At 36.3% G+C, this 24561-nt stretch overlaps 1 protein-coding gene across 4 annotated transcripts in view; it reads right to left on the bottom strand.

Moving 5' to 3' along the window:
- Positions 1 to 24141, bottom strand: part of GCFC2 (GC-rich sequence DNA-binding factor 2) — a 43854-nt gene extending 19713 nt beyond the window's left edge. For 2 of the 4 annotated variants that reach the window (XM_014534155.1, XM_005853111.2), the window contains exons 1-13: positions 23846 to 24141; positions 22017 to 22241; positions 18544 to 18641; positions 16017 to 16132; positions 9972 to 10158; positions 8362 to 8485; positions 7327 to 7408; positions 6672 to 6784; positions 5722 to 5921; positions 3909 to 4059; positions 3138 to 3259; positions 2304 to 2380; positions 651 to 717 (exon numbers count right to left, since the gene is read on the bottom strand). In XM_014534155.1, the coding sequence (XP_014389641.1) occupies positions 651 to 717; positions 2304 to 2380; positions 3138 to 3259; positions 3909 to 4059; positions 5722 to 5921; positions 6672 to 6784; positions 7327 to 7408; positions 8362 to 8485; positions 9972 to 10158; positions 16017 to 16132; positions 18544 to 18641; positions 22017 to 22241; positions 23846 to 24101 (1818 nt within the window). In that variant the 5' untranslated portion in view covers positions 24102 to 24141. The remainder of the gene's footprint in view (positions 1 to 650; positions 718 to 2303; positions 2381 to 3137; positions 3260 to 3908; positions 4060 to 5721; positions 5922 to 6671; positions 6785 to 7326; positions 7409 to 8361; positions 8486 to 9971; positions 10159 to 16016; positions 16133 to 18543; positions 18642 to 22016; positions 22242 to 23845) is intronic. The other 2 variants (XM_014534159.1, XM_014534157.1) reach the window with 1 other exon arrangement.
- Between the last annotated feature and the right edge of the window lie 420 nt (positions 24142 to 24561).

The raw sequence follows: 24561 nt of genomic DNA, 5'->3' as shown, positions 1-24561 counted from the left end.
AATCCTATTTTAAATGCAGGAAAATTAACTCAACAGTTTATCATGGATTCATATTAAAAAATGGAGGCCAATCGGATAAATTTCATCAAAGCAAACCAATCTAAGTTGAGAGTTGAAAAATATAGTGGTTTAATGGATTATCTCAAATCTAGATCTGAAAATGACAATATGCTGATTGGTAAAATGATAATACTTCCATCATTTTCTGAGGGTAGTCCCAGAAACATGCAGCAGCAATATCAGGATACTATGGCAATTGTAACGAAGTATGGCAAACCCGATTTATTCGTAACCATGACATGTAACCCCAAATGGGCAGATATTGCAAACAATTTACAATGCTGGCAAAAAGTTGAAAACAGACCTGACTTGGTAGCTAGTTTTTAATATTAAGCTGAATGCTCTTTTAAATGATATCTGTAAATTCCATTTATTTGGCAAAGTAATAGCTAAAATTCATGTCATTGAATTTCAGAAACGTGGACTGCCTCACGCTCACATATTATTGATATTAGATAGTGAGTCCAAATTACGTTCCTCTAATTCCCTTTCAATAATGTGCACGAATTTCGTGCTGGGCTACTAGTGGAATATATAGTAAACTGGAGATAAAAGAAAATTCTTTTTTATTTTTGCAATTCTCTGCTTACCTTTAGAGCTGACCAGAATTGTCTTTCTTGGAACTTTGAATGTGGTGATGTTTTGTTTTCTACAGCACTAATGTGAAATGAAAGACAAAGGAGAAAATACAAAGAACTGTTAATCTTTCAGAATCAGAGTTTAAAAAACTGAGTGTTTTTTTTTTAACCAACCACACTAAACTTTAATGGAATAGAATATAAAAATTACAAATGTGCCGAAACCGGTTTGGCTCAGTGGATAGAGCATCGGCCTGCGGACTGAAGAGTCCCAGGTTCGATTCCGGTCAAGGGCATGTACCTGGGTTGCGGGCACATCCCCAGTAGGAGATGTGCAGGAGGCAGCTGATCGATGTTTCTCTCTCATCGATGTTTCTAACTCTATCTCTCTCCCTTCCTCTCTGTAAAAAATCAATAAAATATTAAAAAAAAAAAAATTACAAATGCATGCACACTTTGGACCTAACAAACCTATTTTTGAGAATGGCTTCTATAGATATACTTACACATGTACACAATATCTGTAACATTATTCACAACACTGTTGGTAATAGTTTGCTACTCATATGCCCATCAGTTACAGTACATCTACATGATAGCATATTTAATGCAGCTTAAAAAAGAAATGAGGAAACTACTTTTATGATGATATCTATGATGACAAACTACTTAGATGAAGATTTCAAAGATGTACTAAGTCAAAAAAACAGTGTACAACTATTTACACTGAAAGGGCGAGGAAATAAGATTACAATATATAAGTATTTAATTCTAACTGCATAAAGAAACTGGAAAAGTAAAATAAATTACTGATTATTATTATTGCATGCATTCATGTACACAGTGGAGAAAGGTCAAAAATTGGGTGAATGGAGGTCAGGAGTGGGATGGAGTAAGACTTTTCATTTTAAATATAAATAACATTTAACTCTTCAATCCTGTGAGTACTTGCTGGGTAGCTTCAGAGTAGCTTCAGATCATGATCCGTAACTATAACTGATGTCTTCTTAGCAAATGTATGAACATGCATCAAATACTACTTTCATAATTTAAGTAAATACAGAATTCACAGATGCAGTTTCTGGCCCCGCAGTGATGTTCCAGGCCTTCTGCTGTGCTTTCTCTGTGCCAGGCATTGTTTGGCGCACTCTTCACCTTCACACTGTCCTTTAACGTGGGCATTAATTGAATGTCCCATTTTACATTTGAGGACAGAGAAAGGCCCAAGGTCATTATCTAGTAACTAGAAGCCCAATGCACAAAATTTGTGAAAGAGTAGGCCTTCCTTCCCCCGGCTGCCAGCACCGGCTTCCCTCTAGCACCTGGGACCCAGACTGGCTTCCCTCCGGCCCTGGCTTTGTCTGGTCTAATTAGCATATTACCCTTTTATTATTATAGATGGTAAATCTGGGCTTTTAATTACTCTGCTATGCCATCTATCATGTTCTTAAGAATAACATTAAAAACAAACAAACCACCCTATCTCCAAGTGTCAAGCATTGTACATGGTATGTAGAAGGTAACTGAAAAATACTGAAATCTTAATTTGTATCTAAACAGGTATATGTATACTTTGAAAATACTTAGTATAGTTTCTTTTGTATTACATTCTTAAATCTGTATTACATGATTATTTTATACAATCTAGACATTAATAGCTCTTACCTTTTTGGATACAGAGGAATATAAACATCATCTTCTATTGCTTTCTTCATTCTTGAAACAATGGATTTAAGTAAGTCCTATTATTTGAAAATTTAAACGCATCAGTGATAGTCATAGGTTGAAATATATTTACCAAAAGAAGTAATTTATTTTGTACACACACCGAATTAGGTGTTAAAATATCAATTAGGTACAAGAGAACTTTGTTAATCCATGTTATTGCATGTCACTGTAGTTGGTACATTTTCACTGCTGTATAGTATTCTGTTGCATGAATGCTACTGATAGGACATTTAGATGGTTTCCAGTTTGGGGGCTATTATGAAAAACGTTGCTATGAAAGTTCTTGCCCATGTATTTAGGAAGTAGTAGGGGCATCCCATTTATAGTCCCACTGGCTCTGTATGAGAAAACCTGTTTACTTACACCCTCATCAAAATGCAGTTGTTGTCTTTTTAAATCCTCACCTGAGGATATTTTTTCCCTTGATTTTCAGACAGAGTGGAAGGAAGGAAGGAGGAATGGGGAGAGAGACACATATACATAAATTTGTTGCCTTCCAAATGCTCCCCAACTTGGGCAGAGGATTGAACCTGCAACTGAGGTATGTGCCCTGGACTAGGAATCAAACCCACAACCCTTTGATGAGCTGATGCTATAACCATTGGACAACACTGGCCAGAGCCCTAGTTTCTATAAATCAGAACTAAGTATATTTTCCCCCAAATAGTTTTCTGATAATTACTTTTGTGCTTCTTCTGTAAACAAAGATTTATAATAAATTATATTGATTTATAAATAAATTAAGAAATTTATAACTCTAGAAATTATTACCTGTTTGCCTTTACTAACGTCATTCTCACAAGTGGAATGTTCTTCAAGAATCATCCTGCAGTGAGCTATTAAACTTGTTGTCTGTGAGGTTGACAAAGGATCCCATATGAATTCTACAAAGTCTGAAACAAAAATTTCAATGGTGCACAATTATTTACTCAATTGCTTTGCTTGTTACATATAAACAACCGAAGCTTTTTAGCAAAGATTACTGCCTTTTGTGGTTTAAAATCCACACCAATCATTACCATTACATATTTGCATACATCCTCAATTTCCTTGTCCTTTTGGGTTTTGCTGAATTTGTCTGGCTAAACCACCCCTTGTGAAATCCACCTTGTCACTGAGTCTATTCTTGCAATCATGCAACTAAAAAGTGGCTGGAAAAAACTACACTTTAAATTCATCACCGTGAAACTCAAGTGAACCCTGAGCTACACTGGCCAGGACAGTACTGAGGAGAAACATAAGGGGACAAGTTAAGGAAGAGAAAATAATACATGTAGCAGGGATAGAAGTGTGCCAGTAATAAATAACCTAGGAGTTATAAAAGCAATACTAATGTCACAAATGCTAAAGATTATCAACAGTTTGATAGCAGATCAATTGCACCAATAAGCATTTTTTAACGAGCTTAAATTATGACACCTGTTGATTTTTACTGCTTATTACATTTTTATTAAAAAACTTCTGAGAAAAAAAAATTGTAACAGAAAATAATGATCTTATACTTTGCCCCAAAATAATTTAATCAAGATTACAAAACAGTACCTGTAAGTCGTGGGATAATTGTTTTGTTGATGACAGCAGACAAGATTTTCTTATCAGAACTATCTTCCTTCTTTGAATCTTCCATACTATTATCTATAAATTTTTCTATAGATGTGAACCATGGCATCTGTTTTAAACCTATGGAATCAAACTTATAAATAAAATTATCAGTTATAAATAAATTCTTATGCATTAGCTTATTTTTAAATGGCTTTTTCAGTAACTACTGGAGCTTTCTAAGGATCAAAAGCAAATAATTCCATATTTTAACTCCATATATACAGTACTAGAACACCAAGGCTAGGCAGGATGACAAGAGTAAGACAGGATGTCTATGCAATATGCATGCGTTTCATACATTTTTATGACAAATCCCAAAATGCCCACTGTATGTTAAAAGCTGACTATACTGCAAGCACTGTCAGGAGCAAAATACACATTTTTAAGAAGATAACTCAATAAGTGCTATTCTTATTTATTTATACAAATTTATTTACCTTGTGTAAAATTCATTTCTGGCTCCCTCAAGTCTCATAAGCACAAATGTGTATTTTGCCTGTGATTTAGCTTACTAGGCAAATAGCAAATGGCCAGTTATTTGTTGAATAAATTAATTAACAGATCTCTGCTGGGCCTAACAGAGTACTCCATTCAACTTGAGTGGTTAACAACTAGGCTGCTGTCCCATCAACTACCTACCACTTGCTTGGAGAGAAGCTTGGTTCCTATACTATGAAGACTGTATGGCCTTGAACCTAACACAGAGCCAACAGCCATGCATGACTAGGGCAGAGAAAGATAAAAGGACATGACGCCATCCTTCTCTTTGTTAAATCTTCACCTGCAGCTCCCCTCTCTTCCTAGAATTTCATGATCTCATTTCTGTTTCCTTATCAGGCATATCTAGATAGATGTCCTGTTATTATTTCATTCTCTATAAAGTGAAACTTCCTTCAAAAACTGTTCCCTTTCTGAAAAGTCCCCATTTCTATTAATGAAACTACCATTGTTCTAACAACCCAGAATCCAAATGTTGGGGTATCTTTGGATGTGGGGTGTTAGGTTTATGCTTAGCATTTTACTGATTCTTGCTTTATAACATCTCTTGTAATCAACTCTTTTTTCTCTTTTCATTACTACCACCCTACGTAAGGAATTCATCACCTTGGACTTGAGATACAGCAAATCCTTCCAGCATATACTCCCACCTTTTATCTTCCTTCCCTCTACTTAGCCTACTGCTAGGATTTCCCAAACCATTACTTTCATCATGTCACTCCTCCCATTATTTACCAAAGCAAGTTCATACATCTTAATTTAGGACCTGAACACTGTGCAGTGTCTACCTCCTGAACTCTATTTCTCCCTATGCACCTTTACGAAATACCCTTTCCTCTTTCCCCTCCTGTTTAAGTCCTATATACCTTTCAAATCCTCATTAAAATCCCTCCTCCTCAATGCACTAGCTTCACTAACCAACTATTCCCAAGATGTCATCTCCAACTTCAGAACTGGTACATGTCTATTTCCCAAGACTGTAAAATTCTTAAGGCCTAAAATTACCTTTATTTTTTGAGTGACCTTAAACTTATCAAACAGCAGCTTTAAAAAAAATGTTTCCTTTACCGGTGTTTAGTGTCACTCAGCCTCAAAAATAAAGTGTAAACCAAGAAAAGGTAGATGTAGACTATTACTCCAAATCACCAACTATCAACTCCAACTCTAAAGGTGAGGTATTTTATAGCTAACCTGATAACAAGGGAATTTAAGTAACTAATGTGATCAGGATTTTTCACGTGTTAAGATAAAATACCTTAAGAGGATTCCAATCAATCAACTGAACTCGTATTAGGGGATTTAAAAGCTTTGGTATGCATAAACCAATGAAAGCTTCATAGTAAGAATCAGGAAACTTTTCTCGCCATTGTTGAAATTTTAACAAAATATTCTGGATATTACAAAAATCATCATGCACATCTTCAAAGATCTTCTTATGATCCTGTAAAATGTCACCTGTGAACAAAATGAGTCTTTGTTATGCATTTTAACCGAGCTTCCTATAAGCAATCATATATAACTACTAAATCAACTGAGTTAAAAACTTTCCTTTGATATTGACATATAAACTAGTTTTTATTAAAAAATCACTTTAGTAATACTAATATCAATACTAACAAAATCTACCATTTATTGAACCCCTGCTATATGACAAAACATTACAAATACATGATCTCATTTCATCATAACTATCTTTCCTAAAAGTTATGTATTACTAGCCTACCTATTACAGACAATAAACAAGCAAGCAAACACCATCAGATTTAGGGAAGTCAAGGAATCTGTACAAGATCACACTGAATGGAGCCCCTCTTCAAAGCCATCTCATCGACTGCAAAGCCCACAACTCTTTCAACTATATATATTTTACCTTCTCATAATGGTAAAATGGCTTTACTATATTCAATTATTTTAAATTACAAGTGATACTACTACAGAAAGTACGTGGTGAGCAATGAAACCCATAATGTTCATGGTTCCTTTATAACAGGAAATGAGGAAGGCTGAGGGGAAAAAACTATAAAGATGCAGTAATACTCATAATGCTCCTCCATTTTATCCCAGTTTTTCAAAGGTAGGAAAAGTCTCCAAGAACACTTTTTTCCCCTAAAATTTCCTATTTTATACAGCTTATTTATTTAAGGGCAATCAATACAAAGCAATTCCCACTTCCAATAAAGATACATTAGAAACTTGGTGGCTGACCTTGACTTTTTTGGAAGTCAGCCATGTCTGCTGAAGATAGTTCATCATCACTAGATGTCCCTTCCTGATGATCACAATTCCCAGAAAGTGCCCTTGCTTGTCTTCTTTGTGCCCTGTATTTTTCAATAAACCAAAAATCAATGAAAAACAAATAGCTCCTGCTGAAAGTAAATGCTTTAAAACAGAAAGTGGAAGTCATAATTCATTTAAAATGCCTAGAAATACAGCATTATATTGGCACACAATTTTATGTTAATATTTTTGACATTTAAGCTTCATTATTTTGAATTGGTTGTTCTCCCTCTTTTTTCTTATGATATTCCCATTTAGGATATTCCCATCGGCTACCAGACTTTGAAGAATGGGTAACAATATAATTAGGATTGGCTTCTACTTAGCAGCAATTTCCAGCCTGATAAATGCCATTTTACTTATTCCTTTTGACTGATCCAAATACACCAGTGTGTACTTAAACCCTGGGATTGAGGGTTTAAATTATATTTAATTAAGACTGCTAAGCTATATTTTGGTTTTACATCACTCTCACAAATTAATTTGTTAGGTTATGGTTAATTATACCATGTAGTTCATTATATTTAAATAGTGAAAAATACTTGCTCAATGGTGCTTTTAAGTCTTCACTTTATATAGCTACCTTCGAGATTCAATTTCTTCTAAAATCCATTGAGTTTTTTCATCTATAGCCAAGCTTCCATTTGTTGATGTCTCAGCTTTGCCTATTTTCAAAAGAAATAAAGTGAAATACTTTGAAAAAAGTTATATCTTGGGTATATATATATATATATATATATATATATATGTTTTTATTTATATATATTTGCATCTATCTACCTATCTATATATATGTAAACACATATACTTAAATTCTATATTACATCATGCAATGAAAGTGCACTGTTAATTCCCCATCACAATATTAATAGGCATTGAATTTGTGAGCTTAAGAAAATATATATTGAGGACAGTAACAAAATTCCTCTAATTTCTTTGTCTCAGATCCTGTTTTAATAGTTTTCACCAGTTTTTTTTGGTCCATGTAGCTAAGTGCTAGATACATTTGCATTACCAATATGTTATTAATATTATTTCCTATTTTGGCATATACCATAATGCATGACCAACTCAATGTCCTGTTTGAAAGTCATTTTGCTTTTGCTATTGTCACCTACTTGATAGTCTCATTACTTTCACTATCCTTGAGCACCTTAATCAAAGGAAGACAACTTAGAAAATACAAAACCAGTGTGAGAACTAAAAGCACCCCAATCTTAATGAGATTTTATAGATGATTCTATACTGAAATCAACCAGAATTTCTTTAACTTTCATAACCAATCTGTGGAAGGGCCATGGAAATTTTATAAAGTTAGATTTCTGACAAAGTCTATGAATTTATGTCAACTCATATCAAAATAGTCATTAAATGGCCATATACATATTTTGTCTCAATACTAAGTAATTGGAAGTTATATTTTTTATTTTTTAGTCTTAAGACTTAATTTAAGACCTTTTAAAACCCTAGCTGTAAATGTTTTGGGATTTTTAGAATGGAGTCGGTTAAAGATTCATGGAAAAATACTTAAAAACATTATTTTTAAATACAGGAATATTTTTATTCTCTAGCTAATAATTTAGCATAATGAATTATATTGAAGATGTAAAACACTAACGTGATAACTGTTGTAAATACGTTGATTCATGTTTTAATTCATCTTGCCTGCGTTTCATAAAGGTCATGGCTTGTTTTAAAAGGAGTGCATGCATGGATGATTCTATTTCTTGGATGTTGATAATCTGCAATACATATATAAGTAACATTTTGTGGATCATCAATAATAAATAATAAAATGTAATTTTGTAATACATAAATTATTTATGTATTAGCATGTATATATGCTCAATTCTCATACAAACATTTGCATACTATCTATCACCTCTCAGTTAAAAAAAAAATGCTGTGAGGAACAGACCTAGCTGCCAATACTGTCAATATTAACAAAACCAGAAAATCACCTTACTGCACTAGCACAGCTATAAATATCACAAATAATGAAACCAAATGGGCTGAAGTCAGGAACATAGATAAGAGTGGATAGATAAGAAGAATTTTATTTGTTTGAGATAGAAGAGGAGAAAATGATGGGTTGTTGGGTGTAGCCATTTTTACAGGCTGAGAGAACAGTCTGTGTGTGTGTGGTATGGGGGGGACTTGAGGAAACTGGTAAAATTATAAAAAGTGGAGAATGGAAGAGACTAACTAGACAGGTAAAAAAGCTGTGAGGCAGAAATGAGTGATTAATTGAAACTGGTATTCTTATATTTCTGAGGTAATTTCCTCTACTCCAATGATGTTTCACAGATGCTGCTATGGACACATCAATGTGTAGACCAGTAAGACTTTAACAGTGTGATTTTTTAAGGATGAATGACGAAAACTACATTGTAATAAATACTTCAGGAAGTAACTACCAAGTGATATTAAAAGGTGGTCAACTTAAAATAATAGTAAATAAAAAATGCAGAAAGTAGAGTGTACTGTATTTCTAAAATGGTTAAAAAAAAAGGAGCTCAAGATCTTAATATATGGACTTAGAATGTATATAAAAAAACAGAAACTATAAAGGAAAAAAAATGATTCATGAATCTGATTAACACAGTATTTCAAAAAAGTGGATGCTGGAAAACCATGGCAAAAACAAAACCAGAAGACAAAACAAACTAGAAAGTTTATCTACATCAAGTAGGATAAAGAATTAAAAATTTAAAGCAATAAAAAGCTGGGGGAAAAAAGAACAAGCAAAAAAAGGGGGAAAAAATCCCCAATTGAACCAAAGATAATCAGGCAAAGGGGAAAAATAATTCAAAAGAAGAAAAACTACATGTGTTAGTAAAACAAAGGGTCTGTCTGAGATAAAAATATATAAAAACAATAACCTTTTTTAATGTAGTAAACTAAAAATAAAACATACAATCTTTCTTGAGGATAGTTTAGCAATGTTTCATAAGCCTTAGAAATATCTAGAACCTGTGACTTAATAATTCATTTTAGGAATTTTTCTTAAACAGATGAAAGTTTAACGCAAACATTTATATACAAAACTTTATACTCTCGTAGCTATCCAACATTAAGTGAATGCTTAATATCATAGTATATAAAAATGTATAAGGAAAAATACTAGAGGTTAAGTATTTAGTTGTGGAATTTAGGCTTTTTGTAAATCACATGGTAAGAGAATTTCTCTATAAAAAATAGATGATATCAATGTCTATAGCCATGTACCTTTTCATTAAGACAGTCAATTAAATTGTCCACATAAATTTTCATGCTTTTATAGAATTTAAAATTTAGAGCTTGATTTGATGAATTTTCTAGGTTCTGGATGGCATTCTTTGAACTCTTGACATCTTCTACATATTTTTCATATTCCCTCTGATGTGAGCGGTGAGTATCCTGTAGTAATGTTAATCTATAGAAATATAATAAAGACAAATAAAAACTGACTTATTTTTCATACTTTCATTTCTACTATAGTAAGTAGCAGTCTGATGGAAGTTTTTCAAAGCTACCTTACAGAGACCAGCAAGGAAACTGACAAGCACATAAACCTGGGCTTATGAGACTTGCTGAGCAGAGGAGAGCATCACAAAGAAAGCGGACTCGAAGGGAAAGGTGGGAAAGGACACTTAGGTTTTTAGGTGCTTAAGCTAATAACAGGGTATTTTCAGTCCTTTCCTTTTGCATAAAATCCTGAGTTATATGCAATACTACATGAAATAGTTGTAATTCTAGTTCTTCCAACTAAAGGAGTATTGAAAGAAAACAATAAATGATAGTTAAGTTGTTACAAAAATAATTTGAATTAAGGCAACCTCATTATTTAACATCACTACTGAAAAGCATTGATGTAGAACTAAGGCTGGAGAATTTTTTCTATGAAGTCCGCATAGTAAATATTTTGAGCTTTGGAGGCTAGATGGTTGTGTTGCAACTATGTACTCAATTCTGTGTTATAGCATGAAATCAGCCAGACAACACATAAATGCACAAGCATAAGTTCCAATAAAACTTTTATTTACAAAAACAGCCGTGGGCTAGAATACAGAGATAACATAATATTTTAAACTGCTACAACTGAAGATTTCCATATATTTATTTCACTATAAAATGTTTCCTATGTCAAACCATTTAACCGAACAACTATGACCAAGACATTATGGCTGCAATATGATAAAGGTATGAAGTTATTTTAAAGCTGATTTATACAAAAGATACAAGGGAGGAAAAATTTAACCTCTTCCTAGGATATCAAAAAAATTCCCAGGTATTAAAAAAAAAAGAAGAAAATCTTTAAAAACACAGTACTTGCAAAAAAATACAGTACTTGCTTTGACAGGAGAAATAAAATCTCTCCTTGTATCAAATATTATAGTAACTAATTAGACTTTTACTATCAGACTTATTCTTTTATACATCTAAAGATGCACACTACATCCTAAGTAGTAAAGCAGAAAACATTTAAAATGAAACAAACTATTATGGGGTTTGCCTTAATTTTAGCAAAAATGTCATTATTTTAAGATTAATACTATTTAAAGGAACAGTAGAATAAAGCTGTGTTTTGAAAGGTAATCTCTATCAAGAGCCATAAAAATATGCATAACTTCCCAGCTGGTATGGCTCAGTGGTTGAGCATCGATCTATGCACCAAGAAGTCGCTGGTTTGATTCCGGGGCAGGGCACATGCCTGGGCTGTGGGCTTGATCCCAAGTGTGGGGCATGCAGAAGGCAGCCGATCCATGTTTCTCTTTCATTGATGTTTCTCTCTCTCCCTTCCTCCCTCTCTAAACATTAAGGAAAAAATGTTTTAAAAGAATATGCATAACTTTTGCCAAGGTCAACTTTCCCTGGATATTTATTTTAAGAAGTAATATAACAGATGAAATGATCTACAGAAACAAAATATTCATTATCTGTAGCATTATCTATAATCAAGAAAATTTAGAAAAATGTCCAACAGAGAAATACTTAAGTAAATTATATATCAACTATATGGATTAATAAATATTACTATTATGCTTTTTATTTTTGGGATGTCTGACTGCCAGCTTAGGCCCGCTCCCCAGAGCAGGCCTAAGCCGGCGGTCAGATATCCTTAGCACTGCTGAGGAGGCGGGAGAGGCTCCCTCCACTGCCACTGCACTCGCCAGCCATGAGCCCGGCTTCTGGCTGAGTGGTGCTCCCCCTGTGGGAGCACATTGACCACCAGGGGGCAGCTCCTGCATTGTCTGCCCTCTGATGGTCAGTGCACGTTATAGTGAGCAGTTGAGCAGCCTTAGCATATCATTAGCATATTACACTTTGATTGGTTGAATGGCCGATTGGACGACCGGACACTTAGCATATTAGGCTTTTATTATATAGGGTTATAGTCAAAAAATTTTTAGCAAAATTTATAATCTTAACTACTTTAAGTTCAATATAATAGTATTAACTACATGTACATCGTGAAACTGATTTATAGAACTTTCTCATCTTGCTGAACTAAAACTCTATGTTTACTGATCAACAATGTAACTGTAACTGCTGTATTTCTAGCCCTTTCCTCCTCTTCCCCATTCCCCTAGCAACCACCATTCTACTTTTTGTTTCTAAAGTTTGTCAACTTGAGATAACTCATGTAAGTAGAATCATGTAGTATTTATTTATCTGTGACTGGCTTATTTCACTTAGTTCTCAAGGTTTATCAATTTGTAGCATGACAGGATTTCCATTTTTTTTTAGGTTGATAAATACTCCACATTTTCTTTATCTATTCAACTGTTGATGAATACTTGGTTGCTTCCACTTCTAAGTTATTACAATTAAGGTCTGTAACGAACATGGATGTGCAAATAGCTCTTCAATTATTTTCAATCCTTTTGTCTATGTATCCAAAAGTGGGACTGCTGGATCATGTAATTTTATTTTTGGTAGATAATGTAGTTTAAAACTATATGATATAGAAACCATAGCCAGAAAAATTATGGTTGGCTAGGGTCTGCAATTAGGTTTAACTAATTCATTGAAGTGTAAAGTTAGATTGTTGATTTGAGATATCCCTTCTTTAATGTAAGCAAATAGTTGGATCTTGTTTTGTGTTTTTTTTTAATTCATTCAGCCACTGGAAGTATTTTGATTGTAGAGTTTAATCCATTTATATATAAAGTGATTACTGAAATGGAAGGAGTTACTACTGCCATTTTGTAAACCATTTTATATCCATTTTGTCTCTCTTTTTCTGTCTTTCTACCTTGCTTTCTTTAGGGGGGAGAGGAGAGAGTGGTAGTGATATGCTCTGGAGTCTTTTCTCATTTTCTTTTGTGCCTCTTTTATAGGTATTTCCTTTGTATTTACCACAGGGATTACAAAAACACTTTATGTATGTATGTATGTATATATTTATTTTTTAAATCTTCCCCTGAGAATATTTTTCCATTGATTTTTAGAGTAGAAGAGAGAGGGACAGACAGAAAACTAGATGTGAGGAAAAACACACCCATTGGTTACCTCCTGCATGAGCCCCAACCAAGGCCCAAGAAGGGGAGGAGCCTGCAATCGAGGTATGTGGCCTTACCAGAATCAAACCCGGGACCCTTCAATCTGCAGCTGACATTCTATCCACTGAGTCAAACTGGCTAGGGCTACAAAACATTTTAAAGTTGTAATAATCTACTAATTTGGTAATAATCACATACAAAATTTCTCCTTTACATCTTCCCCTCCACTTATTATTAATGTCCTACATTACATTTTTAAATTTTATATTCATTAATATAGTTATAGTTGTTTTTTTATATTTTAATTTCTATATCTGAATTAAAAGTAATTTTCACACCACCCTTACAGTATTACAGAATTCTGTTTGTCTATATATTTAACTTTACTAAAGAACTTTATATTTGTGTATGCTTTGTAATGACTAGGGTCCTTTCATTGCAATTTGAAGGACTTCTTATAGCAATTTTTCCAAGGCAGATCTAGTGGTGATGAACTTCCTCAGTTTTTATTTATTCGAGGAGGTCTTTATTTCTTCATCATATGTGAAGAACAGTTTTGCTGGATGTAGTATTCTCAGTTGGCAGTTTCTTTCTTTCAGAACTTTTGAATATATCATCCTACTCCATTTTGGCCTGTTTCTGTTGAGAAATCTATGGGGCTCCCTTGTTCGTGATAAGGTGCTTTAGAAGCTTTCAAAATTGTTTGCCTTTAGAAAATTTTATTATAATGTGTCTCAGTGTAAGCCATTTTGGCTTCATCTCATTGGAGTCCATTGAAGTTATTGAAATTCATTTCCTTCCACAGATTGTTAAAAGTTTCTGGCCATTATATATTCACTAGATGTCCAGTGCATGAAAATTCGTGCATTCAGGGGCGTCCCTCAGCCTGGCCTGCACCCTCTTGTAGTCCAGGACCCCTTGTGTGATGTCCACCTGCCGGCTGAGGCCCACTCCCTGGGGGGATCGGGCCTAAGCTGGCAGTCAGACATCCCTCAGGCAGCCTGGGAGCCCTTGGGGGATGTCCAACTAACAGCTTAGGCCTACTCCTTGTGGGTAGGACATCCTCAGCACTGCTGCAGAGGCGGGAGAGTCTCCCGCCACCACCGCCACTATGCTGGCCAACCATGAGCTGGCTTCTGGCTGAGCAGCACTCACCCTGTGGTCAGTGCACGTCATAACCCTGGACATTCCCAGTTGTTCTGCCATTAGGGTCAATTTGCATATTACCCTTTTATTATATAGGATAAACTCTCTGCCCGATTCTGCCTCTCTACTTCTTCTTGGACTTCCATAATGTATATATTATTCTGGTTGATGGTGTTCTATGAATCCCTTAAACTTTCTTCACTTTTCTTCATTCTTTTTCCTTTTTGTTTCTGACTTGATAATTTCAAATGACCAGTCTTACTAGTCACTGTTTCTTTCTTCTGCTTGATCAAGCCCATTGATCTCCTCTAGCAAGCTTCTCAATTCAATTACTGTATTCATCTCCAGAATGTTTTTTTTTATAGTTTCTCTGTTGATATTCTAACTTTGTTCATGTATTATCTTGAGTTCATTTAGTTGTGTTCTCTTATAGCACACTGAGCTTAAGAGGATTAGTATAAATTCTCAGGTAATTCACGATCTCTGTTTCTTCAGGTTTGGTTCTGAAGATTTACTTTGTTTCTTTGAGCAATGTCTCCCTGTTTGTTCATGTGTTTAGTTATTTTTGTTTTGTTTTGTGTATTTGAAAATGCTTTGTATTGGAGAGGAACTTCACCAATCAGCCTGGCTAGAGATTCTTTAGGGAGAGGGTGTTTTCTCAAACTTTTTATGGGGGATGCATCTTCTCTGGGCTTCTACATGAAATTTCCCAAATACAGAGGTTTGTGGATTTCTTTGTCAGGAGTTCATAGTCTCTTGTTCCCTTTGGCTGGCTCTGCAATAAGCCACTGAACTCTCTTTTATCTTCTGTGGCCCCAGGCATTCAAGGTATGACAGTTCCCCATTAGTGTTCCAAGATAGACAAGGCAGAAATTAGTCCTTTGGGCAGTCTCCCTAAAAGAAAGAATGTTGGATGTATGTTCCACTCTTCTTTTTCCCTTTCAATGGAGAAGCCATGAGTTGAGTTTCTTCTCTTTAATCACAAGCAGTGATGGCTTATGGGAGGGGCTGATGCAGATGAAATGAAATGGCTTTTTTTACCCACTACAATGTGACAATTCTTGGCTTTGAGCCTACCTGGGGTACTGTGACTTCCTAACTGGTTTCTGGTGTTCTCAAAAGGCTTTTAAAACACATATTGTTGTTAAGTTGGTATCTCTATGAAGGAATGACATCTAGAGTTTTGTATTCTGGCACCTTGGTGTCATCACTCCCAATATAATATTTAAAAAATTAAGGGCTATTTAACAATGCAGATAAATGTTTATAACAACACTAAGTAAAAAAAACCACAGAATTTCCCCAGCCTGGGCCCTGATCAGGGCATGTGAAGAAAGCCACCAATCGATGTGTTTCTCTCCCACTCTCTCTAAAAATCAATGGAAAAATATCCTACCCCACAGAATTTGATATTTATTGAATTTAGCCATGTAATACATACCTCTTATAAAGATTAAAAAGACATATATGAAAAAAGAAATCAGTTGTGCTAGTGTGGTAACATAGGTGATGCTATTTTTCCTATCAATCTATTTAAGATTAATACTTGTATTTAATAGTTTAAAATAATATACATATAGTGCTAACTTTTCACTATTAAATATCTAGGACAAGTGTAAATTTTAATACGAATATTACTTACCTACTATTTAATTGCTTCTTTATAATTTCTAAATTTACTGGTGGAAATGAAATGGAAGTATCAAACTTCTTCACTGTTTGAAATTCACCACTGTGAGAAAGATCTATGTTTCTTCCCTAAAAATAATATTAAAATTAGTTTTCAACATTCGTTAATCTTACAATTAATAACATAAAAGCAGATTATATGCTTCAAGATTTCACTAGATCAATTTAAAATTCTATGCCATTGACATTTTTCATAGTTACAATAAAATATTTTAAATTCTCAGTTTTCAAATAAAGAAGTTTAAGTTAACATGTAAGAGGCAAATTACAAAATCTTATTTTTCTTTTTCTTTAATCCTCACCTGAGGACATGGCTTTAAAAAATTGATTTTTAAAGAAAGAGGAAGAGAGAGATAGAGAGGGAGAGAGGGAGAGAAAGAAACATTGATTGGTTGTCTTCCATATGCATTTGACTGGGAATCAAACCCACAACCTAGGTGTGTGCCCTGAACAAGAATCGAACCTGAAACTTTTTGGTGTATGGACTGATACTTCAACCAACTGAGCCACCCGGACAGGGCACAAATTTTATATTTCACAAAAGCATGGTTCTCGGTGTTTTTAAAGCTAGTTTGGTTTATTATCTAAAGTAAAAAGGAATTATGCAAACTTGAGTAGTTAAGAATAAGTACTGTGGCATGTTTTTCCTCAAAAGTATTTTTTTAATGTTGTTATACTGATTTTAATAAAAAAAGGGGGAGGGGGGGGCAGGACTAAGCCTGTTATAGTCATAAATAGCCTTCTGAATAATTTCCCTGGTCAGAAACTTCTAAATTATAACCAAAGACCAACCTTTACTTAGTTTTTTAGTTTTAATAACATGGAGATTTTTACAATACTTTCTTAGCATTTTTACTAAAAGATTAAATAAAACCTTGTATTTTTATAGTATTATATAATTTATAAGCACTGTGATTTAGATCATTGTAATTTTGAGCATTACAGACTACTCAGTTAAGTAACATTATCATTCCCATGTTATTGATTTAGAAAACTGAGATCTAGAACAATTAAATAATTTGCTCAAAGTCATATAAATATTTATAGAGCACTCTCAATACCAGGGACTGGGGGATGTAACACTGAACAAGATAGTTAATAATTCTTAACTTCATGGGACGTATATTTAATTTTTTAAATATAACTTTTTATTGATTTCAGAGAGAATGGGAGAGGGAGAGAGAAACATTAGTGACGAGAGAGAATCACTGACTGGCTGCCTCCTGTACACCTCATACTGGGGATGGAGCCAGAAACCCCTGACCAGGAATCAAATCATGACCTCCTGGTTCCTAGGTTGACACTCCACCACTGAGACACATCGGCTGGGCTGGAACGTATATTTTAGTGGTAGTGTTAGAACCCAAATTCAGACCTTCTGATCCCAAGTACAATATTCTTTTTGTTTGTGAGTTTTGTTTTAAACCCATTTGTTTAAACTTCACATTTAAGAAACTTACCATATACTATATACTAGTACTGTCAGTTACTATACAATTAAAGATGAAGATACAGCCCAGCCAGCGTAGCTCAGTGGTTGAGCATCAACCCATGAACCAGGAGGTTACAGTTTGATTTCCGGTCAGGGCACATGCCCCGGTTGCGGGTTCGATCCCAGGGTGGGGGCATGCAGGAGGTAGCCGAGTAATCATTCTTTCTCATCATTGATATTTCCATCTCTTTTTTTTCTCCCTTCCTCTCTGAAATCAATAAATATATATATAAATAGATAAAGACACATTCCTTTCAAGTAGCTTGTAATAAATATGTGGAAAGTGTTTAAAATCTAGTGGGAAAAGCATGTATGTACATAGTGTAGTGGGTTAAATGGTGGCCTGCCAAAAGATATATCTATGTTCTAACCCCTGGAACTTGCAAATATGAACTTACTTGGAAAAAGGGTCTGTGTGGGGTATAATTAAGTGAAGCATCTCAAGATGAGATCATCCTAAATTATCAAGTTGGCCTGAAATCCATCAAGTGTCCTTACAAGAGACACTGTGTAGAACAGTGGTTCTCAACCTTGGCTGCACATTAGAATCACCTGGGAATCTTTTTAAAATCCTGATTTCTGGGCTAACAAAGAAACAGAATTTCCAAAGGATGAGGCCCAGAAATCAGGATTTTAAAAAGATTCCCAGGTGATTCTAATGTGCAGCCAAGGTTGAGAACCACTGGTGTAGAAGCACAGCAAAGTCCATGTGAAGAAGGCAAAGGAGTAATGTAGTCACAAAGCAAGGAACACCTGGAGGTGCAAGCCCTCTAAGGTGTGTTCTAGTTTATCCCTGTAGGAAAGGCAAAAAAGGCATTTTCCTTGAGAGCCCTCAAAGGGAGCATAGCCCTGCAACACCTTGATTTCAGACTTCCAGATTCCACAACTGTGGGTGAATAAATGTCTCTTGCTTTAAGCTGTCACATTTGTGGCAATTTGTTATAGGAGCCACAGGAAACTAATACATGACATAAAAAAAATATATTACCTTTATGATTTTAACTGCTTTCCTCATTTGCTGCTGTTCCCAAATATCTTGATTTTCATCTTCCTGACTTTCTTCACTTGTTTCTTCATTTCCAGTTGCTAGGGAAAAAAACAACAGTTCATGTATAAATATTCAATATTTTTCCAATTCTAATACAGCAGCTAACGTTTTTGGGGGGCTTATTATGTACTGGCTTAGCAGCCTTTTAGATGTGTTAACTTATTCTTCACAATATTTACTCTCATTTTGTAAATGAGAAAACTCAATCATTAGAAGGTTAAATAACTTGTCTGAAGACAGTGTTGAAGCTGGGCCTTGAATCTATCAATTTAACTCCAGAAACTGTATTCATCACCCAACTGTCCCACTCAAAACATCATAGACTCATAAAAAAAAAGCCTGAAAAAAAAAAAAAGAAACATTTGATTTTTCCTATCAGTTTCTCAATTCTGCATGAGAATCTAAATATTTAAAAATAATTTTTGGGTTATAAGGAACCAACTCTCACTCTGAAATAATAGTACTTGAAGTAACAAAAATGTTGGCAAAACATAATATTGTTTGTAAATGAGAAATGTAAAAATGGTCCTTTGAGATCTAAAGATTATTGGTTGAGGAAATTGTTTATTATAGCAGGGAAGATTTTAATACCTGACACCTAAAATCCCTGTAGATGTTACACGTTTAAAAAATAATCTTTATACGCCCTGGCCAGCATGGCTCAGTTGGTTGAGCATTGTCCTGTGCATTGAAAGGTCATTGGTTCAATTCCTGGCCATGGCATATGCCCAGTTTTCAGGTTCAATTCCCAATTGGGTTGTGTGTGGGAGGCAGCTAATCAATGTTTCTCTCTCACATCAATGTTTCTCTCTCTCCCGCCCCTCTCCCTTTCACTCTAAAAACACCAAACACCACAAAATCAATAAAAACCCATCTTTATAAAGGTGACAATGAAAGTTTTCAATACCAAAAGTAAGACTTTGAAATTTTTTTAACCTGTCAAAAAGATCAAGTGGAGATCAAATTATCTATCCTATATAATAAAAGCCTAATATATGCAAATCAACCGAACAGCAAATGACCGGTCACTATGATGCGCACTGACCAGCCAGGGGGCAGATGCTCAATGCAGGAGCTGCCCCAGGCCAGCCAAGGCCACCCCAATTGCCCCACTGGTAGCCCTGCAGATCGGCTCTTATAGCCGGCCAGGCCTAGGGACCCTAATTGTGCAAGAATTTTGTGCACCAGGCCTCTACTATACATATAAAAGCCCAGTGACCTTTAGGGCGGAACAACCAGAACGACCAGTTGCCATGACACACACTGACCACCAGGGGGCAGATGCTCAACGCAGGAGCTGCCCCCTGGTGGTCAGTGCGTTCCCACAGCAGGAGCACTGCTCAGCCAGAAGCCGGGCTCATGGCTGGCGAGCACAGCAGCGGTGGCGGGAGCCTCTCCGGCCTCGATGGCAGTGCTAAGGAGCAGTGAGCCAAGCGGTAAGGAGCGAGCAGGCGGGCGGTAAGGAGTGGCAAGCCAAGTGGTAAGGAGTGAGCAGGCGGGCAATTAGGAGCAAGGGGTCCCGGATTGCAAGATGGCACAGGCCAGGCTGAGGGGACCTCCCTCCCCCATGCACAAATTTCATGCACTGGGCCTCTAGTCCAGCGGTCGCCAAACTTTCGAACCTCACGGACCACCAGTTGGTGACTGCTGAAAATCCCTGTAGATGTTACACGTTTAAAAAATAATCTTTATACGCCCTGGCCAGCATGGCTCAGTTGGTTGAGCATTGTCCTGTGCATTGAAAGGTCATTGGTTCAATTCCTGGCCATGGCATATGCCCAGTTTTCAGGTTCAATTCCCAATTGGGTTGTGTGTGGGAGGCAGCTAATCAATGTTTCTCTCTCACATCAATGTTTCTCTCTCTCCCGCCCCTCTCCCTTTCACTCTAAAAACACCAAACACCACAAAATCAATAAAAACCCATCTTTATAAAGGTGACAATGAAAGTTTTCAATACCAAAAGTAAGACTTTGAAATTTTTTTAACCTGTCAAAAAGATCAAGTGGAGATCAAATTATCTATCCTATATAATAAAAGCCTAATATATGCAAATCAACCGAACAGCAAATGACCGGTCACTATGATGCGCACTGACCAGCCAGGGGGCAGATGCTCAATGCAGGAGCTGCCCCAGGCCAGCCAAGGCCACCCCAATTGCCCCACTGGTAGCCCTGCAGATCGGCTCTTATAGCCGGCCAGGCCTAGGGACCCTAATTGTGCAAGAATTTTGTGCACCAGGCCTCTACTATACATATAAAAGCCCAGTGACCTTTAGGGCGGAACAACCAGAACGACCAGTTGCCATGACACACACTGACCACCAGGGGGCAGATGCTCAACGCAGGAGCTGCCCCCTGGTGGTCAGTGCGTTCCCACAGCAGGAGCACTGCTCAGCCAGAAGCCGGGCTCATGGCTGGCGAGCACAGCAGCGGTGGCGGGAGCCTCTCCGGCCTCGATGGCAGTGCTAAGGAGCAGTGAGCCAAGCGGTAAGGAGCGAGCAGGCGGGCGGTAAGGAGTGGCAAGCCAAGTGGTAAGGAGTGAGCAGGCGGGCAATTAGGAGCAAGGGGTCCCGGATTGCAAGATGGCACAGGCCAGGCTGAGGGGACCTCCCTCCCCCATGCACAAATTTCATGCACTGGGCCTCTAGTCCAGCGGTCGCCAAACTTTCGAACCTCACGGACCACCAGTTGGTGACTGCTGCTCTAGTCTATATATATAAAAGCCCAGCGACCAAACGGCAGAACGACCAGAACAGAATGACTGGTCGACCAGTCACTATGATGTGCACTGACCACCAGGGGGCAGACACTCAATGCAGGAGCTGCCCCTTGGTTGTCAGTGAGCTCCCATAGTGGGAGCATCGTTTGGCTGACCGGGATGAGTGGCTGCTCCCACAGCTGGCCAATCCCTGCAGGCCACATACCCCATGTACACGAATCCGTGCACTGGGCCTCTAGTAGTAAATAATATTATACATACCCTTTGATAAAATTTTGATACAAACATGTCTTTTAGAGGTCATGATGTCATTGACCAAATTGGTATTAAATAAAAAAAAACTTTAATATCCTTTAGTCCAGTGGTTGGCAAACTGCGGCTCGGCAAACCGCGGCTCACGAGCCACATGCGGCTCTTTGGCCCCTTGAGTGTGGCTCTTCCACAAAATACCGACTTCTTCACATGGGCCACGAAGTTGCAATTGCACTGTACAGGCGCGCCCACACGTGGTATTTTGTGGAAGAGCCACACTGAAGGGGCCAAAGAGCCGCATGTGGCTCGCAAGCCACGGTTTGCCGACCACGGCTTTAGACTATGAGACACTACATTATGCTTTTATGGAGATTTTAATCATAATATTATATCCTAATAAAAAGCCTTGATGTTTATATATTGTAAATAAATTAAATATGTACTTGTTTCTTCAGCCATTCTTTGTCTAAGTGTTTGAGGCTTTAGGGTAAATGGTATTCTTTTTTCATGGTCATCAGGCTCACTCTCAGGATCTTCATCACTATCTTTCTTCGTATCAGCGATGGTAGAAATATGTTTTACATCCAAAGAAATATAGTCCTCTTGGGCCCTGGCCAATTCACGTTTTCTACGGGCTGCCTGAATAAAAGCTGCATCAGGGATATTTACTAAAAGAAACAAAGAGGAGGATATTAAAAACCAAACACCAGCAGAAATAAATATTCTTCACAGTAAAAAAACAACAACTGGTTTTCTAATTTTTTTCACTATTTTGGTATGAATGTAAATGACAGTATAGTTCTGTAATAGAAGAAAACTATTTTGACAGAGATTAAATAATTTTTATTTAATTTTTAAAATTTATCTTTAAATGAACCAAATGAAGAAGTATTGGAAAATACACTGAATCCACTCCAATATATCTTTTAATTCTTTTAGTCATCAGGTGCTGTTGCTGACTTTTTGTTGAGGGCTAGCCATTTCTCATTTCCAGAAGCTCTGAATTGTCAGGGTAGAGATGGGAGAGGGCCTAGCATGAGTTGCTCAGTCAGTTACAACTGAAGAGGTTAGTTGGTAATAGACCTAATACAAAGCCTTAATGTTCATGTACTGTAAATAAATTAAACATGTACTTGTTTCTTCAGCCAGGAAGAAACAGGTTAGTTGGTGATAGACTAGTTTGACATACAAAGTAACAGGGACACTATACTGATCCACCCCTCTCCATTGGACATTCAGGCATATAGGGAAGTGAGAAACATACTACAATCATCACAGAGCCAAGTTAGTCTTCAAGGTAGCGTGGTGATTCCCATGTGAATAAATGTGAGATGTTAAAAAGTGCACAGGAAATAATCAGGTTCATTTACCAGGTGAAAAAATATTTAAGTAACATTTTTAAATAGAGCTTTGTTTTATTTTTTTCTTTATTTTATACAGTATAAACCTTATTAATTTGGACTCTTTAAATTCAAAACACGTTTCTTCATGCATGATCTAAACTGAAATTAATCTTTACACTGTGGGAAGAAATGGTTTCATCAGCAAAATACTAAGGTAAACAAAATGGCAAGAGAAATTTTTACCATTTCAAGCACTTCAAAATATTAATGAGGGATGTCAAGTCATTGAGGCTCAAGTAATTATTTTCTAACCTTTCCCACAAACTGGTCCAAATTCCTTTGAAAATAAATTTACAAAAAGGTGAAATTCCTGGAGATGCAGAAATGTTCCAATTTTTTAAACAGAAAAAAAAAGAGAGAGAGAGATTTCAAATAACCAGTGCTTAAGAAAAACAAAAAGTGCTATGAAGCAGTAGCTACTGAAGTGCTACTTCTGGTACGTGGCAATAACTGGAAACCAATATGTAACCAGGAGGTCATTGTTTGATTCCCAGTCGGGGCACATGGCCAGGATGCGGCTCGATCCCCAGTGTGGGGCGGGCAGGAGGCAGCGGATTAAGGATTCTCTCATCATTGATGTTTCTGTCTCTCTCTTCCTGAAATCAATAAAAAATATGTTTTTAAAAAAAGGACATAGGCTCTGGGGCAGTGACTGGGTTTGAATCTTAGCTGTGCTTCTTATAAGCTGTCTGACCTTGGGCATGTTATGTAATGGAAATGTAATGGTCAGAAACTTTGACCATCATTAGTAATGACCTACTTGCCCCATACTTGACTACAGTTTATGTTATTAATAATAAGATCAATGGTACAGAAAGTACTGATATTAGAAATAAAGTTCTTAAACAACAATCACAAAAATTACCAACCTAATGATGAAAATTCTTCTCCCAGAGAGCTAGAGCTGTCGGAAGATGAACTCTGATCATCCTTAGTTTCTGAGGCATCATATGTTCCATCCTCTTCATCTGTTGAAAGATCAACTGTTCTGCATTCTAACGGAATATTTTTTAATGTAACAAAAAGAGACAGGATATTAGAATCAATAATTAAAATTCTGAGCAACACCATGGCATATGTATAATATGGTGTTCTAACTTTACTCCACAAACTTAAAGTAGACATACAGATCTTTCTCCAACTTCCATTCTCTCTGAAACCAATGGATGGTCTAAAAAATATACAAAGACTTACCCTACTTGTATTCCTTTAAAGGAGTAAAATACTCCTTTAAAGGATGCAATGAGAAGAGGAAAGGGAACACCAGAGAAAAACAAACAAAAAAGAAAAAAATAGTTGTAGTGAATAAGTAAAAAACAACAAAGTGAATGTGCACTTAGAATGTGTTAGGCACATTGGAATTTGTTTTATATAGTTAACTTCATTTAATATTCACAATTCTATAAAGTAAGTGGTATTACTGAGGAGAACTAGTGTCCTCATCAGGACTGGAGAGGCTAAATAACACGTCTAAAGTCACAAAGTTAACCAGTGGAGAAGCAGGGCTTTCAACTAAATTTCATGGGGGGGTGGGGGGTGGGGGGGGATGATAAATACCAAAACCCAATTAGGGACAAATTCAAGA

This window comes from Myotis brandtii, unplaced genomic scaffold, assembly GCF_000412655.1.
Source record: "Myotis brandtii unplaced genomic scaffold, ASM41265v1 scaffold1, whole genome shotgun sequence".
In the NCBI taxonomy this organism is placed as follows: Eukaryota; Metazoa; Chordata; class Mammalia; order Chiroptera; family Vespertilionidae; genus Myotis; species Myotis brandtii.
Note: the sequence above shows the minus strand (reverse complement) of the source record. Positions and strands in the feature narration are given on the sequence as shown.